Below are 23061 nucleotides of genomic sequence, written 5' to 3'. Positions count from 1 at the left end.
AGACCCCTCCCCTTAGACCCATGGATCTATCTCTTAAATAGAAATATAGAGGGATGGTCGAGAAGGGAACAGAAATTAGTGCGGACGATCACCTTGAGTGCGCGTAGAGCTATAGCAGCGGCATGGTTAACACCGGGAGGGCCGGAGTTCGGAGGGGTGATCTCTAGGATAAAGGACAGTAGGATCATGGAAGATCTTACGGCCAGGATGAGAGGAACCATGGCAGCCTTCCGAAAAGTTTGGGAACCATGGGACAATAGTGCCCTGGGCGATGGAAACACTTGATGCGATAATATTAAGATCACGGCCTGGGGGGTCCCATGCTCGTTCGCCCTCCCCCCCCCCTCCCCCCTCCTCTTTGTTCCTTAGACCTTCTTTCTTTCCTTTCTTCTTTCTTCCTCTTTCATCTTTACATCTTCCCATAACCCTCGGTAAATGAGGGTGTTCTCTTATATTCTTTTATTACTTGTTTAGTCTCAGTTCGTATAGCTATAGTTCCTTCCTAACACAGGCATCCATTGTGATGGAGAGACGGGGATCCCTGGGGCTCCTCCTACTTCAGGTTGTCTCTGGGCTATTGCTCGGGACATAGAACATGTCTAGTAGTACAAAATACACGTAGAGAGGCGGATAGCCTGGAATACCGGAGGTGGATAATGTGTAGGAATGATATATAATTTGAGCTCTGGAAGAGGTTATTAATTATTGTTTACTACTGTAACTACTAGGTTCCTACTATCTTTCATCACGCTACTTTTAGATATGCCTCTCCTATATCCTAATAAGGAACTTAATTGATGTTACTACAAAATAGAAAAACCCTCGAAGGGGGGCGAGTGATACAGACTGCATAACGTGAGTTACGGTATTTGCTAGAGAAGTTATATTTGTATTTAATTGTATGTTCCTGCATATTTTGGCTTCTGCGCAAGCCTACCAGTTTGTGTTGCTCTAGCCTTCCCTATCGAGTGCAAAAATAAAGAATTAAAAAAAAAAAATCAACACAAAAATGCCATGGCCACCCCAGTCTTGACTTGAACCCCATGGAAAACCTGTCCACCAGCCTCAATCTTAAAATTTAAAGGATATGGAGAGATTGTGTATGGAGGAATGGTCTCAGATCCCTTGCCATATATTCTCCAACCTCAACAGGCATCGTAGAAGACGACTCAGATCTATTATCTTGGCAAAGGGAGATAGCACAAAGTTTTGACTAAAAGGGTGCCAATAATTGTGTCACATATATTTAACCAAAAAGATATTTGGGGGATAAACCTGTGTTGTGTTCGTAGCTGTTTGATATCCATGATAAAAACTAAAAATAATATTTTTTTTCACAGCCTTCTTTGCTCATATTTACAAATGGCGCCAACATTAATGGAAGACACTGTATTAATTGGTCATTTTGCCCTTTGTACTAAATACTGTGCAATGCTATTGTGTGTTTTTATTCTAGCCCCCAGACAATCTGTGATGGTAATTTTGTCTAAATGTTGTGCACTTTTAGCTTTTTTACTTTACTTTGGAGTATTTTTGAGGTGGGATGGAGTGATTCTTTTATTTATTTATTTATTTATAAAATATTGTACCAGGATGGATACATTGAGATTTCTCTTGTTTTCAAGTATGTCCTGGGTCCACAAAACATTGCATTGATACATTATGGTATAATAAAATACAAAAACAATATTAATACACAATAAATACAAAATTTAACATAGAACAGGTAGGAAATATATAATCAACCATGACACGTGCATTCTGTTTTGAGGTATGTAGAGAGGGATCTCTTAAAGGACTTTAGGCTTCTGGAAGATTTTAAAGTGTGCGGGAGGTGGTTCCACAATTGGGGTGCTCTGTAGTAAAAGGAGGTAGAATAAATAAAGGTAGAATAAATAAAGTTCTTGTACTGGATCGGAAGTTATAGGAGGTGGGAACAGCCGAGCAGAGCATTTTGCTCAGGTAGGGTAGGAGCCGAGTTTCCAAGAAAAGCTCTTAAACACAAGGCTGGAAAGATGAAGGGTGCGTCTGGATTCCAGCGACAGCCAGTTTAGTTCTTTTAGCATGTCACAATGGTGGGTCCTGTAATTACATTGTAGCACAAATCGGCAGAACGAGTTATACAATGTGTTGAGTTTATTAATGTGGTATTGCGGTGCAGATGTATATACTACATCCCCATAATCAATGATTGGCATCAGCATTTGCTGTACAATCTTTTCCTTTACTGCAGGGCTAAGGCAGGATTTGTTTATGTACAGGGCACCTAGTTTTGGATACAGTTTAGATGCAAGTTTTTCTAAAGATAGACCCCCTAAAGATAGATTGGGGTCTAACAACATACCCAAGTATTTGAAAGAGTGGACTGCAGTCAGTGTGCTATATGCATTTGTTTTGATGGATAGGTGGGAATTGTGTAATTTGTGTCATTTAAGTACTGTTCCAAAAGATCATTGTGACAGTTTTGTCAGTGTTTAGGAAGAGTTTGTTTTTTGCTTTCCACTTTTCCACCTCTATAAACTGGTCTTTGAGCACAACCTCAAGCTGCGGTAGATCGGATTTGCTCGCATAGATTACTGTGTCGTCTGCGTGCATGTGTACATTTGAGAATTTGCAGACATTAGGCAGATCATTTATAAATAATGTAAATAGTAGGGGGTCGAGAATGGAACCTTGGGGAACACCACACGTGACTGGGAAAGGGAGGGAGTCGCTGTCAGAAATGGACAGTTTACTGCGCCCCTCTTTAGAGAGGGGGGTGCGCATATGATGTGAGTGATATGCCCAGGGTACTGAGTGATATGCCCAGGGGGTTCCCACTCAGCTGACCGGGGCTGACGCAGATTATCCGGATAGAACAGGGATTTACCCTGAGGATCCAGAAGCGCCGCACCCCCACCTGTTGACCAAGCGCAACTACCCGGGGCGAAAGTGGCGGCCCCAGGAAGGGTCACTGTGGTAGGGGAAATATCCTCCTCAGTATCAGCCTTGTCACAAGAAGCATACTCCATAGCCTCAGAGTCACCCTCCCCACTCTGGTCGGTAACTGACCTCTCCTCACGGGACCTAGCCCGTTTCCATGATCTGGCCATTATGCCCGGCCAGGGTCTCTTTTGTGCGTTGGGAGCGTGCCATCTTTGACCGCCTCAAGCGAGTCCGTCATGGCAGGCAGTACCTGCATCAAGGAGTGGGAGATGAGGTATTTTGCCTTCGCCGAAGCCTTACAGGCCCCGGGTGTGGCAGAGGCAAAAGGGGACCCAGTACCCAGTAGGGCAGGGGCAGCCACAGAGGGCAACAACAGGGCTTGTGCCAACGTCTAAGACAGTGATGAAGACACCGCTCCCATGGCAGAGGCAAAGGCTCTCTGGATAGAAGATGCCATGGTGGAGTCCAGCAGGGTCTGAAACTCCTCAGAGGCCATATTTTCCTCACCCTGTACTTGTGGGATATCAGGCATGCTGCCCTCAGGCCCATCACCCATAGCCTGCATGATATAAGAGGATAATACAGTTAAATGGCAAGTGAAAATGGAAAGGTTTAATAATCCACAAGAGAAAAGTAATAATTAGGCAAAACTACAGTAAACCTGTCAGGTGGTGTGTCTAGAGGACCCATGAGCCAGCAGGACTAAGCAAGAGGTGTTTCTGGGTGAGAGGAGAGTAACACACGACAACGTTCCATCCCCAAAATGGCCACTGCTGGAGGGTAAAAACCAGCCGCGGCCAGTGAACAGAGAGGGGGAGGGGGAGGGCGGCCGTGCGCACTAATATCCAAGCGGTCCACCCGGACGGAACGGGGGGCCGCAGCTAACTCGCCCGACAGCCCCGATGCCGCCCATGGGCAGGGAGCGTCGGGCAGCCCAGCAAGAAGCCACCCACGCTATGAAAAGGGTGGAGGAAGGGATACCAGAATCTCCAGCGGGGAAGCCGGGTGGCATGGGACAGACCCCAGGCAGTGCACACCACACAGACACCCAAAGATAATCAGCAATAAATAACCACAATAAAAACCAAATAAATATCAATATGCAGCATTAAGACATGCAAGAGTACTTATCTGGTCTGAGGGAACAGCAAAGAAAGAGGGGGATCCTGGGAAACACAAGCCTTTTATAGTCACTTCCTCTGTTATGTGATTGGTTGCTTGTGTTACTATACAGTTTTTTTCTCATTTTGATATATTTATATCCCTCTCTATATTTGATGCTGAGGGAATAAAAGAAAAAGTTATGCATAATAGGAGAATCCGTGTCTTTAATAAAATTGGGATGACTGAATTAGGACAATTGAGGGGTTTAACCAAATTAAGTTGATCGCAAAATCTTATTTACAGAGATCCAAAAGGATTAAATGTAAATGTGTAAGGATCGCTTCCTAACCTGTAGTGATTATGCTGCTTGGAGTGTGCTTTTATGGTTTAAAACTCCAAGTTAAAAAGATAAAACAAAAAAAACAACTTCTATACCACAAGGAATCTGTTAACAAATGAAGCCACTTTAAACATCACATACAGATAAAACAGTTTATTAAAACAAACAAAAAAACAACAACTTCAATGAGCCCACAGACTAGTAATACATAAAACGATAAATATCAGTGTTGCATAAGGGCTTTCATCTAGTGTACGGATAGAGAGGTAAAAATCTGGGGTAATTCACTAAACTCAGATTTTGTACAAACAAATTTGTGGAAAATTATTTAGGGCTACATAGAGAATTACTTTTTAAATAGACTCAATTTACCTTCCTTCAAATGATTTTTATAGAATAACAGAATTGTTCCAAAGTAACATGATATTAAGGCAACCGCTCTGGACTGTCCTCAAAATGAAGCCCAAGTCATTCTATTAGAGGAAGCCCATAACTACCACGGAACTGTAGTGGTTATGGTGCCAAGAATGCCCTGGCACCTCTTCAGTATAAGGTAGTCAAAACGTTCGCTACCTATGGTCCACTGAACACTGCTCCCTGCCTCTCTGCAGCCAGAAATTCTGTTCATTGAACTGAGCTTGGCAGGGCTTAATATAAAAGCAATAACAGAAGCACCATGCACAAGCTACATGCTACAGAGAGGCAAGAAGTGGCGCCTGGGATACCCCAGGTAAGAAGTCAAATCTTAGCAAACTATATGACTACTCAAATTAAGGGGTGCCTTCTGTCACCATAACCACTACAGCATGTTGTGTTTTGGACATAGAAATGTATGGATTTTCCACAAATTTGCAATTCAGGTTAGGATTTTAGTAAACAACCCCAGTGGTTCATCCTGTGAATAGCCCTGTATCTTATAAGATTGTTTATGCAATCCAGATGTACAATGCCATAAGGTCAGTGAAATGTTCCTATAATCCATCCCATGATGGATTCCGTAATTTGGCAAGTTACTTAAGAAAAAAAAAAGTTACTTAAGAAAATTCCTATGTTTTTAGAATTAAACCAATGGGGAAGATTTGTTAAAATGTTCTTTAAAAAAAAAAAAAAAAAGTGGTCTAAACTACGAAAACGCGGGCAATCACCATAGAAACCAGTGGAACCAGCATGCACATTTCATTGGGAACTCCTCCCCTTTTACATTTTTTGCACCACTTTTAAGAACAGAACACATTGATAAACCTTTCACAAAGATACAAAAAAAAAATATTGAACTTTTTTTTTTAATTGTGGGTTTTTTGTATAAATTTTAGAAGTGGCAGTTAGTTGAGATGATAGTTAAGAAACTTGTTGCCTCTCTCTAACACAGTGGTGCCCAAAATATAGATACCCAGATGTAGAACTACAACTCCCATGATGCTTTGCATGCCTTTAGAATGACAAAGCATCATGGAAGCTGTAGTTTTAAAACATCTGGGGATCTACATTTTGGGCACACCTGCTATAATACAAAAAGAGTCATCTATTTTGGTATGGAACCCTTGTCTGGATTGCTCTGGAAATGTAATTCCTTTTTCTTATAATAGGAATCAGGGCTAGGGTTACGAACATATCCCAGAAACAGTGGCAGACGCGTTGCATCATCGAAAAGGAAAAACAGAAAAGGACGGTTGATGCTATAAGAGGCGAGGGAACGAGATGTAATTACTGCGGTGGCTGCAGCAGCTTGGGCCCCTTCTTCATTCAGCACCAGATTAGATTGGTGTTGAACGCTGGATACATACAATGGTTCATCTGAAATTCCACTTAAATCTGGTTTTGAAAACAATTGGCCAAGTCCTATAAAACAAGTAAAGAGGTTACTAGTAGTCAAAATAATTGCTGATTTATTTAAAACATCATTTTGCACAAAGGATTTTTTTTTGTCTCTAATAAGCATTAACTTGAATAAATATAGGTCAGAAAAGTATATTTTATCTGTTCTTTAAAAATTCATCTCCTTCCAATGCAAGGGTTTGGAAATTCACTCGCTCTTGTTACATAGCTTATCTGTCATCTTTAACAGAGCTGGCCCAAGACATTGTGCTGGGTCGAAGGATGAAATGCTGCACCCCCTCCCCATCCCCCCAAACCTCATACACAACCGGAGATGCAGTGTATCTATGTGAATGCATTGTATCCATGTGTATAGTGGATACAGAGTGTGTGTGTAGTGGATGCAGTGTATGTGTTGATGCAGTGTATGTAGTTTGTGTAGTAAATGCAGTGTCTGTGTGTAGTGCGTGAAGTGCATGTAATGGATGCAGTGTCTCTGTGTAGTGCATGTAGAGTGTGCAGTGTATGTGTGTCTTTGTGTAGTACATGTAGTGTATGCAGTGTCTGTGTGTAGTGTATGTAGTGTGTGTAGTGGGACTGTGAAGGGTGATTTAAAAAAAAAAATTTAGTGTATTTCCCCCTCCCTGTCTCTTACCTGTAATCAGGGAGGGGGTACTAGTTTCCATGGTGATCCAGGGGCACATTTTGCTGTGTCCTGTGGAGAAGGGGGCCTGGTGATCTGATCTTCCTTCTGCAGCTTCATGTCTTCTGCACTTGCGAGTCGCAGGTTGCTATGGCAACGCACCGTGAGGAACGTAATGCATGCCTGAGCATTGCCATGATAATCTGCTCTCGCTGTGTTATGAGACGAGCAGATATGTAGCTGCAGGAGGCGAAGATCAGACCACTGGGCCCCCTCTCCACAGGACAAGGAAGCAGGGGCCCAGAGCTGAATTTATATTTATATATAGCGGTAATCACTATATATATGCATAGCCGGCTCAGGCAACACAGCAGGCACTTTACAGTATACTGGGGCGGCAAAATGCCGCCCCGTTAAAGTGCCGCCTGGAACCATGGCCCCACTGGGGCCAATGGATGGGCCAGCCCTGATCTTTAATGATGCATAAAACAATAATTTTATGTATACTTTCATAATTTCGAGATTGTAGTAAACCAAAATTAAATGATCACTACCATCAAAAAGTTAAACATTTATTTACAGTTCCAATCCGTTATAAAATATTTAATCATTCACTATTTGCATGCATGTGTCCGTCTTCTCCCTGTTCTAGTGTAACTGTGTCCCCTCTAACATGACACCGAAGACTTCAACATCTGTGTGTGTGGGATTTTTTAATGGATTTTTTTTAGTCAACTAGAATTGGGAAGAACAGCCAAACATCACAGAGGGGCTGGCCAATGGGATGTCAATGTCTTACGTAGGTCCCTCTCTCCCCCAATGTTTGCTGGAGAGCTTTTTAAAAGCATTAAGGGTAGCCAAAATATATAGATATATAGCGAAAAGACAAGATCTCCAGTTTCAATTTTAACGTTGTCCATGTACATTTGTGTTTATCTAAAAGATTATTTGAAAACAATTTAACACCCTTTACTTTTAATTTTGGAGCCAGATAAATTGTGTTTAAATTAAAACTTCAAGCATCATAACCACTACAGAATGCCATGGTGCCCTCCTTATATAAGTAATCAAACTATTTTAGAATTGAACTAAACCCGGCAATGATTTTAACTAATGAACCTCCTTTACACTGCAGGACTTAGTTCAGGATAGATAATAGAATCTACAAGATATGCTGGCTCTCCTGGAGACTAATAAGAGATGGGAAGCAACACCAGGCAGATCCCACGCATTACATCAAAGTGGTTTGACTGCTTATAATGATACTAGGGCTTACAGTGGTTCTAGTTAGTGGTTATGGTGCATGGATTGATCCTGTAAACACAAACCAGTTATATGTTTAACTGTATGTGCCACTTTTCTGTAATAATTAGATAACAGTTATTCATAATATCTTTTGGAGAAAGGCTATGCCAACATACTGTTCTAAATTTCAGTCACATTACAGAGATGATCTTAAATGTAGCCATACTGGTTCTTACCAAGATTGCTCAGAGCCTGAGTTAGCTCTAGTTTAAAGTCCAGATTTAGTTTTGGCATTCTAAACAAAGTTTGCTTTGGCCTTGGGAAACGATGGTAGATGTCACTTTGATTAAAGTTGTCCAGGAGCTTGGAAATATTCCATTTAAATTGAAAGGGTGTAACAACAACAAAACTCATATTTCCTTTGAAAGGCAACTTGGCCACCTAAATGAAAATCACCAATAAATATACTCAATTAAGAAAACAACGGATATGTAGGAGTCAGATTTACAAGTAAAATAAACAACTGCTACTAGAGAAAAGTTTCTGCATTTTGTCCTAGGAAATTAAAGTTGTTAACAGTTTAATTCTAGTAGTAATGTCTTTTTTTTTATTCCTACAAACTTTGGCCTTAATTACATTCAGAAATTGGATTTAATGCTAGCTAAAATTCTAGCAGCTGATTCCGATAAGTGGATTGGCTGCTAGAGAAAGATCATCGATAAATGTGCCTGAGAAGCACGTTCATTTGCCTATTTTTATTTTTTTTTGCCTATCTTTATTTTGCAGTGCAAGTGAATACAAACATGTTTGCTATGCCATGACACCATTGGCAAACATTTCATAAACATCCATGGTGATAAAGTGCCATGTCATGTAAAAAGAATTGCACTATTCTATGACAATAAAAGTGAAAAGAAAAATAAACATGCTGGGCTGGCTTGTCTAACTATTAGGCATTATAAACGTGGATAATAGGCTTGGCAAACATGTCTAGACATTGAGTGACTACTGAGCTTATAAACTGATAAGGTTATTTTCAGATGCAGGGCCGGTCCAAGGATTTCTGCCGCCCTAGGCAAATATCCATTTTGCTGCCCCCTTATTAAAGCTAATACAATCTCACAGCGGTGTATTCACTAAACTCTGAATTGCAAAGTTTAAGCAAAAAAAGCTGAACTGTGACTATAGCGAAATTGGAGAATTCTTCTAGATCAGCAATTTTGGCCTAAATTTTGCCATATGGTTTCCAGTTAGGTCTGCCTAATACACACATACTACCTAATAACTACATCCATGCACACACACTGCCTAATACCTACATCCATACACACACACTGCCTAATACCTACATCCATACACACACACTGCCTAATACCTACATCCATACACACATACTGCCTAATGCCTACATCCATAAACACACAATGCCTAATACCTACATCCATAAACACACATACTGCCCAATATCTACATCCATACACATACTGCTTAATGCGTGCATCCATACACATACTGCTTAATGCGTACATCCATAAACACACACTGCCTAATACCTACTTCCATAAACACACACTTTCTAATACCTACATCCACACACACACACACTGCCCAATACCTACATCCATAAACACACACTGCCCAATACCTACATCCATACACACACACAGCCTAATACCTACATCCATACACAAACACTACCTAATAACTACATCCATGCACACACACTGCCTAATAACTACATCCATACACACATACTGCCTAATGCCTACATCCATAAACACACACTGCCTAATACCTACATCCATAAACACACAATGCCTAATACCTACATCCATAAACACACATACTGCCCAATATCTACATCCATACACATACTGCTTAATGCGTGCATCCATACACATACTGCTTAATGCGTACATCCATAAACACACACTGCCTAATACCTACTTCCATAAACACACACTTTCTAATACCTACATCCATACACACACACACTGCCCAATACCTACATCCATAAACACACACTGCCCAATACCTACATCCATAAACACACAGCCTAATACCTACATCCATAAACACACACTGCCTAATACCTACATCCATACACACATAGTGCCTAATACCTACATCCACACACACACTGCCTAATACCTATATCGATACACACGCTGCCTACTAACTACATCCATAAACACACACTGCCTAATACTTACATCCATACACACATACTGCCTACTATCTAGATTCATAAATACACACTGCCTAATACCTACATCCATAAACACGCACTGCCTAATACCTACATCCATAAACACACATACTGCCTAATATCTACATCCATACACATACTGCCTAATACCTACATCCATACACATACTGCTTAATGCGTACATCCATAAACACACACTGCCTAATACCTACATCCATAAACACACATACTGCCTAATATCTACATCCATACACATACTGCTTAATGCCTACATCCATAAACACACATTGCCTAATACCTACATCCATAAACACACACACTGCCTAATACCTACATCCATACACATACTGCTTAATGTGTACATCCATAAACACAAATTGCCTAATACCTACATCCATACACACATACTGCCTGATACCTACATCCATAAACACACACTACCTAATACCTACATCCATACACACATACTGCCTAATACCTACATCCATAAACACACACTGCCTAATACCTACATCCATAAACACACACTGCCTAATACCTACATCCATACACACACACAGCCTAATACCTACATCCATAATCACACACACTGCCTAATACCTACATCCATACACATACTGCTTAATGTGTACATCCATAAACACACACTGCCTAATACCTACATCCATACACACACACAGCCTAATACCTACATCCATACACACATACTGCCTAATACCTACATCCATAAACACACACTGCCTAATACCTACATCCACACACACATAGTGCCTAATGCCTACATCCATACACACATACTGCCTAATACCTACATCCATACACACATACTGCCTAAGAATTGTGTAAATTGTGCGGGCCCCCCGTGTATATTAAAAATGGCTGCAATAGCTGCTGTTTAGCAGAATGGTGAGTGGGGGTACAGAGGAGGTGTAACTCCTCCCTTGTACTAACGTGTTATTCATATTGACCTCTATTTACCTGGCTGCAGTCAGCAGGCAAATAGTCAAAAATGTAAACAGCTTTTGGCTGTTGAATCCTGTAGGCTTATTTATAGCTAGATAGCTAGACAGACAGACAGACAGACTGAGACAGGCAGGCAAACAGACAAGCCACCAAAACTTTATTAAGGTTTTACGATCTCACTAAAACCTTAACCCCTTAAGGACACATGACATGTGTGACATGTCATGATTCCCTTTTATTCCAGAAGTTTGGTCCTTAAGGGGTTAATAAAGCAGAGCCTGATGCTAGTATCAAAATCTGTGTTATAAAAATGCATGCTTGGCATTTGTGGAGATCTCAAAAACCATCCCAGTTCTGCGTTAACATTTTACCTGACTGTCTAGATGCTCATGATTATACCAGCGAAGAGGAAATTTCTGGGCTGTCATCATATCCACTGGGACTGTCAGTTCATCGTTTATATGAAATGTATCCTGCACAGTCATGCTGGGGTCAAATTTATTATGCCAAATACCTACATCAAAAAAGGAAACATTATTAATAAAGTAATACGTTTACCACATGACAAACCTGAGATTATTTCAAGTATTCTGAAGACCAAATGACAAATTATTACATATAGAAGACAGATATGAGACTAGGCTATAGTACGTACGGATAGAACAGGCTGTTGTAGGGGCGGGGCCTGACAGCCAAGATGGCTGGCTGCACATTTTAGGAGCTCCTGCGTCGATAAACGGGTACGAGCAAAAAGCGATGGCTACACCCAAGCTAGCGGCACAAGGGGACCGGGAACGGAAGCTGGGCAGCATACCGAACAAACTGATACCAGTTCGGCCCCGATACACCGCCGACAAACCTGTACCAGCCATGCGGCCTGAACCTGAGCAACGCCTGGAACCCGGGGGAGGCGGACGATCTCCCGGCCCGGGAAGAGCTCAAACACAAGAGAACGCTGCAGCCCTGCTACCCCCCCCTCTGGACCGGCGGGGGACATCCCGGTCCTCGCTGGGGACGATTACCCCCATGCCAACGCCTGACCAAGCAACAAAACTTTATCCCAAACGGGACGACCAGGGCCTAACCAAGATGGCGGCCCAGCCGAGGCCCATGTACAAGCGACTGCCCTCTCAGCCACCCAAGCACATGTGGGAGTTTGTGGAGCGGATAAGCACCTACCTCTGGGCGAAGCACAAAGCCCGACAACGGATCTACAAGATAGCGCTGAAGGAAGTAATGGCGTGGATCCGCCCGGCAACCCGACGTCAATTGCGGGGAACTCCTCTCTGCATTTCCCGAGCGGACCCGCGACGGAGACAAAGCCGACACTCACCATGGCGGGAATCAGCGCCGGGACCCTCGGATAGCAGCACTCACGACCTCGAGCTACAGAAGAGGACCCGCCGGCGCTCCCAACCATCCTCCCGCTCAGTGACTCTCTCAACCCTGCATCACCAGAGCGCCTGGCAGATACCCCAGACATCCAGCACAAGACAAGTAAACCCTGCCCGACGCACAGACCGGGAGGCAGTACACCCACCAGCCGACACCCCCCCACATGGCTCTGGAGCTCTGCAAATGCCAACATGGGGGGCATCCATCCGGCAGCGACGAGGCATCGGCTGACCCCAAAGAGGCCTGGACTCAACATCGGGCAAACAGCCCATGGTCACCCAGTTACATAGGCCCTAATTAAACGCTCAAGTATGCCGGCTGGCATCTATATTCTGTGCCTGACTTTGTTCTCTGGACTGTTCACACCGGGGATCACAGGGGGGTAATATCTGCAGTCCGTAGAATGCATAATAAGCCTATCTGTACACAGCCTAGCTCAGTATTAAGCGAACGCTATACTCATATGTTACTGTTTATTTTTATTTCCCTTTTTTTTTTTTTTTTTTTCCCCTTGATCTTCCTCACTCTACTGCAGTCAACATAACATGTTACTTAGCAGATAAGCCCCACGAGCTATGCTCATTCTTTTAGCCAAAGCAACATTAAGCACCACCAGCGTTGGCACGAGATCTTGGCTATATCATTATAGGCCAGAAAAACCTCCATGTGTGTTTTAAGCATACTTTAAGCGGCCTTCAGCATATTAAACGATGACGTGGCAATGTATAGCTTAATCAGGCACACAGCCTTTAACTTGGCCTACTACTCATGCCTCGCTTTCATATCCTGATGTAACTCAGCTAATATAACCTTACTTATGCCAGATCAGTCAGACCTGCTATAATTGTTTAAATACTCAACTTTAATTGCTTGTTTACATGTCTAGTTCGCTCATCTTTTGCAAATTCAAAAACATTTCCAACTTTTATCATAAGTAGCATTTTTATTTTAAGGCCGCTGTACATTAATATATAATATGTGTTTGGATTGTTAAGAATTGTATTATATCCATAGTAGCATGATACCACATACGGTGCCTCCACTTACGTTAAGAGACGACAACAAAATCCTTTTACAAAGCTATGTTTGTTTTTTATACTTACTAACGGCTCCAAGCGACAAACATGCAGCTTATAATGTCAGTCTTTATTATCTGTTTAGCTTGTTCACTTAACCCTAAAAATGTGCACTGTCTTCCATGCCATAATGTTGTTTCTCTCTGTATGTCATACGGTTTGTTCCAGCTATTGTGGCAGAACAAACTTGCCTGTTAATTATTTGCACAAATAAAATAAAGAATTTAAAAAAAACAAACAAAAAAAAAAAAAAAAAGTCTGTTGTAAGTACAGACGAACTTAGTATCATATATATGATCATGTGATGTCAAGAAGTTTTTAACTTGCTACACTATCAGTCCTTTTTGTCATTGTATACATTCCCTAAAGGACACTTCAGACGCTGAACCTTCTTTTCCTGTTTTATCTTACCCCCTATCGGACGAGAGAGACTCCGCTTTTGGTGATCGAGCTGCCTTTGGACTATATCAGTATTGTACAAGCGCTGAATGTTTTCTGTTTTTATATAAATGAACTCGTTCAATTGCCTGAAAATTTAAAAGTTCTCCAAGCATCATAATCACTACAACATGCTTTTTGTTTTTTGAAAGACACAAAAGTGTAAAAAAAGCTTTGTTGATGACTACCCTTATAGTTTATGGACCTTAAAGGAACACTTCAAGTATTAAGGTTATGGTGCTAGGAGTGCCATGCGTCTCTCCCCCATTGGAAGTCAAACGGTGTGCTAACAGTTTGATTTCTTACCTCGGATGTGCCAGGCGTCATTCACTGCCATTTATGACAACCAGAAGCTCTCAGCTAAGCTCAACTGTGCATAGCTTAGTCCATTGGTTGAAAGCCATTAGCTGACACTCTCAGCCAATGAGCAGGTCCCGAACAGCCTCAGGAGAGCTAAGAGAAGCTCCTAACAGAAGCTTGTGTCTCTCCAAACAGAAAAAGCATTGTTACGCCTGGCATACCCCAGGCAAGAAGTCAGACCATTAGCAAACTGTTGGATTACTTATATTTGAGGGGCACCAGGACACACCAAGCACCATAACAACTATAGTACTCTGTAGGTTGACCAAAGATGTTGTTGTTGTTTTTTTGTTAGTTCGCTATCTGAACTGGGATCTTGGTGCTTCTTACCACCGTAATTAAAAATCCCTTGAATTGAGTAGCCACTAAAAGTGATCCTGGCAGTTTGGCACCATGGGTACTAGTCGTAGCCTAGCTTGACTCTTAAGCAATCTGGTATCCTGCCTTTTATCATCAAGTCATCATTTGCTATTTTATCCTGCAAGTGCCCCACAGCAATCAACAATATCTGTACAGCTATCAATGTGATTAAACCATTATATGAGCAAAAGTTATACATTCAAAAATAATTGGGATGATGTTCCAAACTATTCCTCCCATACTTAGTTACACAGGCATCCTTTTTAGTGGATTGACAAATGTAAAGTGCATCTGGGTGGGTAATGGCATAAATATATTGCAAAATATTATGTTTGTATTTTGAATTTTGAATTATGAAAATAAAATTTCAATAAAAAATTATATTAAAAAAATATATATGTTGCATTTTTAGAAGTCATATGCAGATATGACTTCTAAAAATTCTAGAACTATTCTAGAAATTCTAGAAACTATTACTTTATTATTTGAGCATATTTTTTTTATCTTTCAAGATTTTAAAAGTGATTTATATTAAGTTAAATGTGATATTATAACTTCCTTCTAAGAAGATTTCACTTTAACCACCGTAGCTACATGCACCCCTTAAGGTTTCTTCATGCTATGTATAAAATAGATTATCTTTTCCCAACATCTTGCACAGTGAACACAGATCTTACAAAAATCCTTATCACAGGTCAAAAAAATCTATTGGTCATCTTTGATAAACACACTTGTTCTTGTAGCATTAAGCAGCATATTTGGAATACAACAAATAAACTTCTTGATGAAATGGAGAATAATTGAAACATGATGGACAACAGGCCTGCATGATCAATGTGCTCTGTGCTCCAGCTAAATGATCACAGAAGGCAAAGAATTTGATCCAAATCAATTAAAATACATTGGATTTTCCCACGACTTGTTACCTGAATTAAGTTGTGGCAATGCAAACGATTCATTCTTGATTCTGGGTTTACAATCATAGAGCAACTTTTAACTGAAAGGGGCTGGCTAATTGTTTGGTTTAGTTTTTTAGTTTTTTGCTTTTAATTCCTTATTTCTTGGGGCATAAAATTCATACAGCAGTAACATTGTATTCATTGACAAAAGTTGCAAAAGCATGCTAAGTGCAAATACAACAGCTGGAAAGGGACCCTTTTTAAAATAATATAAATTGAGTACAAAATATATAGAGACATATGTGAAAACACTTTTCAATGAATATAATAAGGTAGTCTGCATAAATGTATCTCTGAGAAAATCAAACTCATTTGCTAACATGTAAGCTGCTTAGAATGCTCTATGGCCCAGAGCTTAGGGAAGGGTGGTTAAAAGGGAGAGGGGTGTTTTACTGGAGGTAAATATGATAGGTGGTCTTTCCAGTTGCTGCGTTACTCTCACTCCCTCTACCAATGGCACTCTCTACCCTTTATCCCTCTCAAATAACACAAGTATGCTTACATTAGATAGATTTTGGAATCTATAGGGTAATATAGATAGGAGCAATGGGTCTAACGGAACCTGAGGGTGGTGTGAAGATAGAATGCAGTTAAGACAAATCCTTCACAAAGTAGCAAATAGAAATGCCTGAAGCTAGACTTTGGGGTGCCCCACACATAAGTAATAAAACTGAACACTGTTCCCAGATAGGGATAGTAAAAGATAAGAGAACAATCCTGCCAGCCAGGTGTCCGGCATCCCCGTCATACCTTCAGATGCCCAGCATGTACCTATAAATCAACTGTGGGCGAGAGGAGGTTGACTTTGCTGAAGAGGGGGCCTAAGACCCGGATGGCTGGAACAGAAATTTTTTAGATATGTCCTGGTTTGTAGAGCCCTCTGACCAGGAGCAGGGGCCTCCAGTTCCAAATGTGGCAGCTGTCCCACTGCCAAGAGCACAGAGTCAGTTTCTGAGGCATCAGTAATTCTTATTTTTTTTATGCACCATGTGATATAACCAGGCTCTGAGGGAAGAACCAACTATATGGTATAGAGTGGTTACGAAGAGTAGAAGTCAGAGATTTGAATTGGCTTTTCCATGGCAACATAGGTCTAGATTGGTCTCAGAAGAAAGTTAGGGTAGTGATTTTGAACAAACAGGTAGGTTGCCTCCTTACAACAGCCATGCATGAAATTTGTACTGACCTCGTCTGTTAGGGTAGTAATTTTGAACAAACAGGTAGGTTGTCTCCTTACAACAGCCATGCATGAAATTTGTACTGACCGCGTCTGAAACTGAAGGATCATGTTCCTTGGTGACTATGCTTGGGCTACATGAAACACCCCCTCCACCATGGCTTGTTTGGTCTATCTGGAGGTGAATATAGTGCTCAATAGCCTCCTCAGGAATGACAGTCTAAGGGATGCCCCTAATTATTACGAGCAAGTGGTGAATAGTGTTTAGGATGCTGTGGAGCTCCAACATCAGGGACTCTATTTAAGGCACATCAAAGTGAGACCCTGTGTGTCTTCCTCCATTGCCTTGACATTCCTTCCAAGTGTGTATTTCTTCCCGCACTATGGCAATGTCCGCCGAATGTTGCGGAGAAGTGCCTTGATGTCACCTGTAGTAGAGGGCAGCTCGTTGTCGTCATCATCAGAGGAGGAGTGATGTTGTCACCCAGCGCCTGGAACCTCATCCAGCCCATCCATGGCCTGTTCCTCGGAGGAGGCCAAAAGCGAGTCGCCACTTTTGGGAGGCTTTTGTAGAGCGTAGCAGAAGATCTCCAATATTCCTGGTGCCCTCTGGTTTAACGGGTACTTGGCGTCTGGACTTCTTCCCCATGCAGTAGGTGCTGGCTAATTGTTTTAATGCATTATATAGACCAGGGGTAGGCAACCTACGGCACTAGTGCCATGCACGGCACTCAAGGTGCCTTTGCACGGCACTCAAGGCTGCTCGAGCCAAACAGACTCTGGCCTATCAGGAGTTCCAATAAAACTTAAGATTTCTGCTAATCCGAAAAGGTGGTGAAGGACAATCCTCAATTTATGCATTGCAGCACGTAGAGGACGTGATCTCAGATGTACCTGGCCGGCCTGGTCCTCACTGGAACCCAGGGAAGTCACCCCCACTGCTAGATATACACAGAAATGCATAATAACCGTTCCCTCATACAAATAATACACACAATCTGCACAAATGCAACACCACTAACAATCCACATACATGCACACTACTCCACATGCAGCCTCTCACATATATTACCCCAAACAGCCCAACACACTACCAAACACACAATGTGACATATCCATCCACACACACAATTCCACAAGCAGCCCCCATACACAGCTTACATTCATAAGTATCATACACAATACCATAAACTACTCATGAACATATACAATATAATAGCTCATATACGCAGGGCTGTCTTTAACGCGGGGCAAACGGGGCAGCTGCATCGTGAGCCCCGCTGGCCTCAACTATTTCTCACCCCCGGCCAGTAATCCACACACTAAGGAGGCCCACTGGCTGGCCCGGTGGTCTTTTGTCAGCAGGGGTCTGGTTGCGCGCTGAGGCACTTTTACAGCGCGATCGGTCCCCTTGCTTTTCGGCAGCAGGCTGGGAGGAAGGGACGGCCGCGCATCACTCCAACCCACAAAGAGAGGAGCGCGCGGGAAAGAAGAGTAGGCAGAGTGGAGGGGGGCTGGCCGAGAGAGCCAGACCCCAACTCCCAACACCTTCAGCCACCAGCAGGAAAGGTAGGAAACTGGAGGGTGGGCTTTAAAGTGTAAATTTTGTGTGTGTTAGTATGTTTGTGTGTGTGTGTGTGTGTGTGTCATTATATCTGTGTGTGTCATTATGTCTCTGTGTGTCAGTATATCTGTGTGTCAGTATGTCTGTCTGTGTATGTGTGTCAGTATACGTGTGTCAGCATGTCTGTGTGTGTCAGCATGTCGGTGTGTGTGTGTTAGTATGTCTGTGTGTGTCAGCGTTGGGGTGGAGGACGTGATTGCACACCTGGGGAGGGGGGACAGGGTCCAGGGGGCCCCAAGCAAATGCTTTGCCCAGGATCCAGTCAATATTAAAGACGGCCCTGCATATATGCACATATACAACGATACAAAGCAATTACAGTAAAAATAACACAAGCAGAATACGGCAGCATACACACTTCAATTTAAAAAAGATAGGACCGCACGCTACGGGACATCACAATCCTATATCGGCACAGTGCTGCTAAAAGGTTGCCTACCCCTGATATAGACATTAGAAAATACATTTAATATGTATGGAAAAACATTCTGGGTTCCCAACGACAGAATGAGAGCAACTCATGACAACTCGCCATCCATTGCAAACTTGCAAGCATCATGGAAATATAAAGATTATCATAATGGCTACTCACTGCACTCAGAGGAAATAAGAGGAGCATTTAGCTTTTTTTTTTTTTGGAAGATTTATCCCAGTACACACTCTTGCATAGTGTTTACTGTAGTGAATAAACTATAAAATAATAATAGTTCACATGTGGCAGTTTCACTTCATGTTGTGCTTCCAAATTTTTTGTTTCCGAAAAGACTGAACTAGTAAAACCAGCCATGAGAAAGAAAAAAATATAAAAACGTTTACTTGTTTCCTTGTTAAAACACATTTTTATTTCCAAGTCATGTACATTTTTTTTTCTTTTTCAAGCGGATATTAAAAAGTATTTGGCAAGAATGTTAAATTGGCCGTCTGCATATATAGTACATTTTTAATGACAAAACACACCCATGATAACTAGCTTGTTATGTACAGGAACAAAAGGGCTAATAAACAATGTTTTGGTTTAAAAAAATAAAACGTTTTTCAACAAAATAGCATCCTCTTAACTTCTAGACTAGAGAACTTGGGATAATTCAGTAAAACACTACAGTTGTATAACTAACTACCCCAGACCTTCAATATAAAAGATGTCCTGTATATATGTTATTTGCTAATGTTATTTGATCACTGGATCAACCACAGACAATCCAGTGATTTTTTTTGCAGGAGAAGCAGGATGGGTCTATAGAATAAAGCAGAGCCAATTCAGGAGTGTGTCATTAGCCAGTCAATGAGGGTTGCCCTGCATAAAAAAAAAATAAGATTCTCTTGCAGGAGATGACCAGAAGCAGGTGCTGCATTTGCAGGCACTACGAGGAACCCAGATAAGTTGTCAAACTGTCCTAAAGCAGTTTTAGTACTTACAGCGGGATGGCACCAAGGAACTCCAGGCACCACAACCACTAAAGTGGGCTGTAGTGGTTATGGGACTTAGAGTGGTCCTTTTAACAACCAAGACATGCCTAACAACAGGTAAAAGCTACATGTACTTATTACACAAAAACCTCTTATCCAATTTACCTTTAAAATACATGGCATTGAGCAGCATTAATACCATATCTGCTGGGATCTCCGAGAGGAATTTTGGGATCATTCCCTCTGTTGCTTTTCTGACCCACTCATTAATGGATTCCAGATTCTGCTTATTGTTCTTTGCTAAATTAAATGTTTTAGATCCATACCACTTTTCAGCTCTTTTCATAAAATCTTTTTTAATCTTAAAACCTGCAAAGAGATTTGTTCGTTAATGTATGTACACATTTACAATTTGGGCAACTATCTTCATAGCACGATACCCTGATACATCATCTGATTTAGTACCATTTCAGGGTTAACAAGTACAAACCAACCCACTCAACATTATATTCACCCAACATTATAGTTATAATATTACATAAGATATTTAAAATTAATGTGGTAAAGACAAATGGGATCAAATAAGAAAATGTAACTGATATCAGTATAATCCTATTAAATGTATAAATATTAATCTTCTATTCAATTTGTATTCAAATTTAGCAAGTGTCACTATAATCCAGCTCAGTGCAGGCACAGCATGGGCAGAAATTGTAAATGAGGAATATAAATAAATACATTCTTTAATTTCTCCTTTTCTCTGTATGCTCTCCCTGAGGTGACTGCCAGAGTTTATATTGATACTTTGCACACCTCACGAATAAATATATTTGTTAAAGGGACACTATAGTCACGAGAGCAACTACAGCTTATTGTATTTGTTCTGGTAAGTAGAATCATTACCTTCATGCGTTTTGCAGTAAACACTGTCTTTTCAGAGAAAATGCAGTGTTCACATTACAGCCTAGGGATAGCTCCACTGGCCTCCTCAGATGACTGCTAAAGCGGCTTCCTTGGCCAGTGCTGCAGAATAAGCAGCACTGCCATTCAGTATCTATACCCTCTGCATGGAGACACTGAACTTTCCCAATAGAGATGCATTGATTCAATTCATCTCTACAAGGAGATGCCGTTTGGCCAGGGCTGTGTTTGAATTGTGCTGGCTCTGCCACTGACCTGCCTCCTTGACAGTCTCAGCCAATCCTATGGGAATGCATTGTGATTGGCTTTTGCTCAATACTGATGATGTCAGTCAAGCAGGCTTAGCAGAGGCAGGGGCAGCAGCAGCAGACTCTAACGAAGGTAAGATTTTACTATCATTTTTTTGGGGGGGATGGGTGGAGGGTGTGGGGGAGGAGGGACCAGATGGTGATTTTAACACTATAGGGACAGGAATACATGTCCTATGCATGTAATTCCCTTTTAACTCCGACTCCCTCAGAATGCCCCATCTTCTTAACCAGTAATTAGCTTTTTGGGTACAATGATACCAAGGCAGTTATTGCAGAACAATCCCCACACTGTTTATTATTGGGCCTCATTTACCAACTGGGGTAGCAGGGCATATATCAGTGGTTTATTTCTCACACTTACACACCGATACACAGATACATGTTATTTTGGTGGAATTGAAAGTGGGGGCTTTAATAAGAAGGTACACACCTAAGAAAAAGCTAAACAAACTCCATGAAGAACAAACTGATACACTCTATCAACAGCATTATAATAAATGTATCATAATCACATGTGGACTTCTGACTCACAGATATGTGCACTATAGAACAGAACAGGGCACTGGGATCCCCATCGATAACAAACCTTTCTTAATGTACATGCGACTAGCTATTTTCATAATTGAACTTGTCAGCTCGTGTTGCGTTCTGCGCAGTTGGCTGTGAAGACATTTTACTGATTTCAGATGGAGTGTTTCCAGTAGCCTCTTTTCTGTTTCTTCCCCAGCTCCTATAATAAGGAAAATTGATTGTATTAGACAATCGTTAATAAAATGTGTACAAAAAATAAACTAAAAGCATGTGCAGACAAAATGTAATTCTAAAATAAAAAAAAAATAAAAAAAGGTAAACTTTTAGTAAATGTAGCTGAAAATATATAGCTTAAATATATATAACAGAATGGGAGTTATGTATAAAATTTGTCACATCCACTTTTGTACCTATTTTGTGCGAGTGAGACTTTTTTTAGATGTAAAATCCATCTTTACACATTGGGGACTTTTCCCTCCCTTTTTTAATTTTGTAATTTTTAATTTTTGTTGTGTATCAGAGGATCAAACAGTCTTGCGCTGCCCCAACAGCAGTGGCAAGAGAAGTAGTATACATAGTTAAACAGTGAAGGGCAGTCGATATTACAGCACATTTTTTGGTAACAATAAGTTTTGCATGGATAGAAAGACATTTTAGCAGATAATTTCAAGATTAAAAGTGAGCAGTTTATCCAAATGATGTCACATTATATGATATGTAACATGCTAGGCATATAGGGAATAGCTTATGACAAAAAAATGGTATCAGGTTTAGGTACAAAGCTTGATGTGCAGTTAAATTCACAGTCACCTGGTGGACGAAAAGGACATTGAATCCACCTTTTGCAGGTTAGAGTTACGTGGGTAGTTATTGCAACGTGCCAAACTACGCAAAGATTATAAATTAAGGTAACCCCTAAGGCTATACTCCCTGAATATAGCTGCATTGCACATGTTAGGACAAGACTCCTAGCAAAATCATTAGTAGAAACATTATGAAAAATAAACAATAAAAGACACAAAAAAAAACCCATAACACTCTGAGCCATGCTAGCAGGCTTGTCGATATCAGAATAAGGATTGCCCTGGCCAGAAAGTCCAGCGTCAGCCTATTCCCCATCTTGGGAATGCGTGGAGGCTGTCTGTGGACTGTTCAAGGCAGGAGTTGAGCGTGAAGATCCTCCATCCCTGGGCTATGTAAAAGACCAGGATTGCGGGGCCACAGACGGGTTCTCTGACTCGAGGCCAAGTCTCTCAGA

The 23061-nt window shown here is 41.3% G+C and overlaps 1 protein-coding gene across 1 annotated transcript in view; it reads right to left on the bottom strand.

The window, feature by feature from the left end:
* Nucleotides 1–4507: 4507 nt before the first annotated feature.
* SERPINF2 (serpin family F member 2) overlaps nt 4508–23061 on the bottom strand; it is a 48617-nt gene continuing 30063 nt past the window's right edge. The window contains exons 4-8 of the mRNA XM_063449939.1: nt 21859–22002; nt 20206–20409; nt 11616–11758; nt 8309–8513; nt 4508–6208 (exon numbers count right to left, since the gene is read on the bottom strand). Of these exons, the coding sequence (XP_063306009.1) occupies nt 5892–6208; nt 8309–8513; nt 11616–11758; nt 20206–20409; nt 21859–22002 (1013 nt within the window). The 3' untranslated portion in view covers nt 4508–5891. The remainder of the gene's footprint in view (nt 6209–8308; nt 8514–11615; nt 11759–20205; nt 20410–21858; nt 22003–23061) is intronic.

Source organism: Pelobates fuscus, chromosome 1 (genome assembly GCF_036172605.1).
Source record: "Pelobates fuscus isolate aPelFus1 chromosome 1, aPelFus1.pri, whole genome shotgun sequence".
In the NCBI taxonomy this organism is placed as follows: Eukaryota; Metazoa; Chordata; class Amphibia; order Anura; family Pelobatidae; genus Pelobates; species Pelobates fuscus.
Note: the sequence above shows the minus strand (reverse complement) of the source record. Positions and strands in the feature narration are given on the sequence as shown.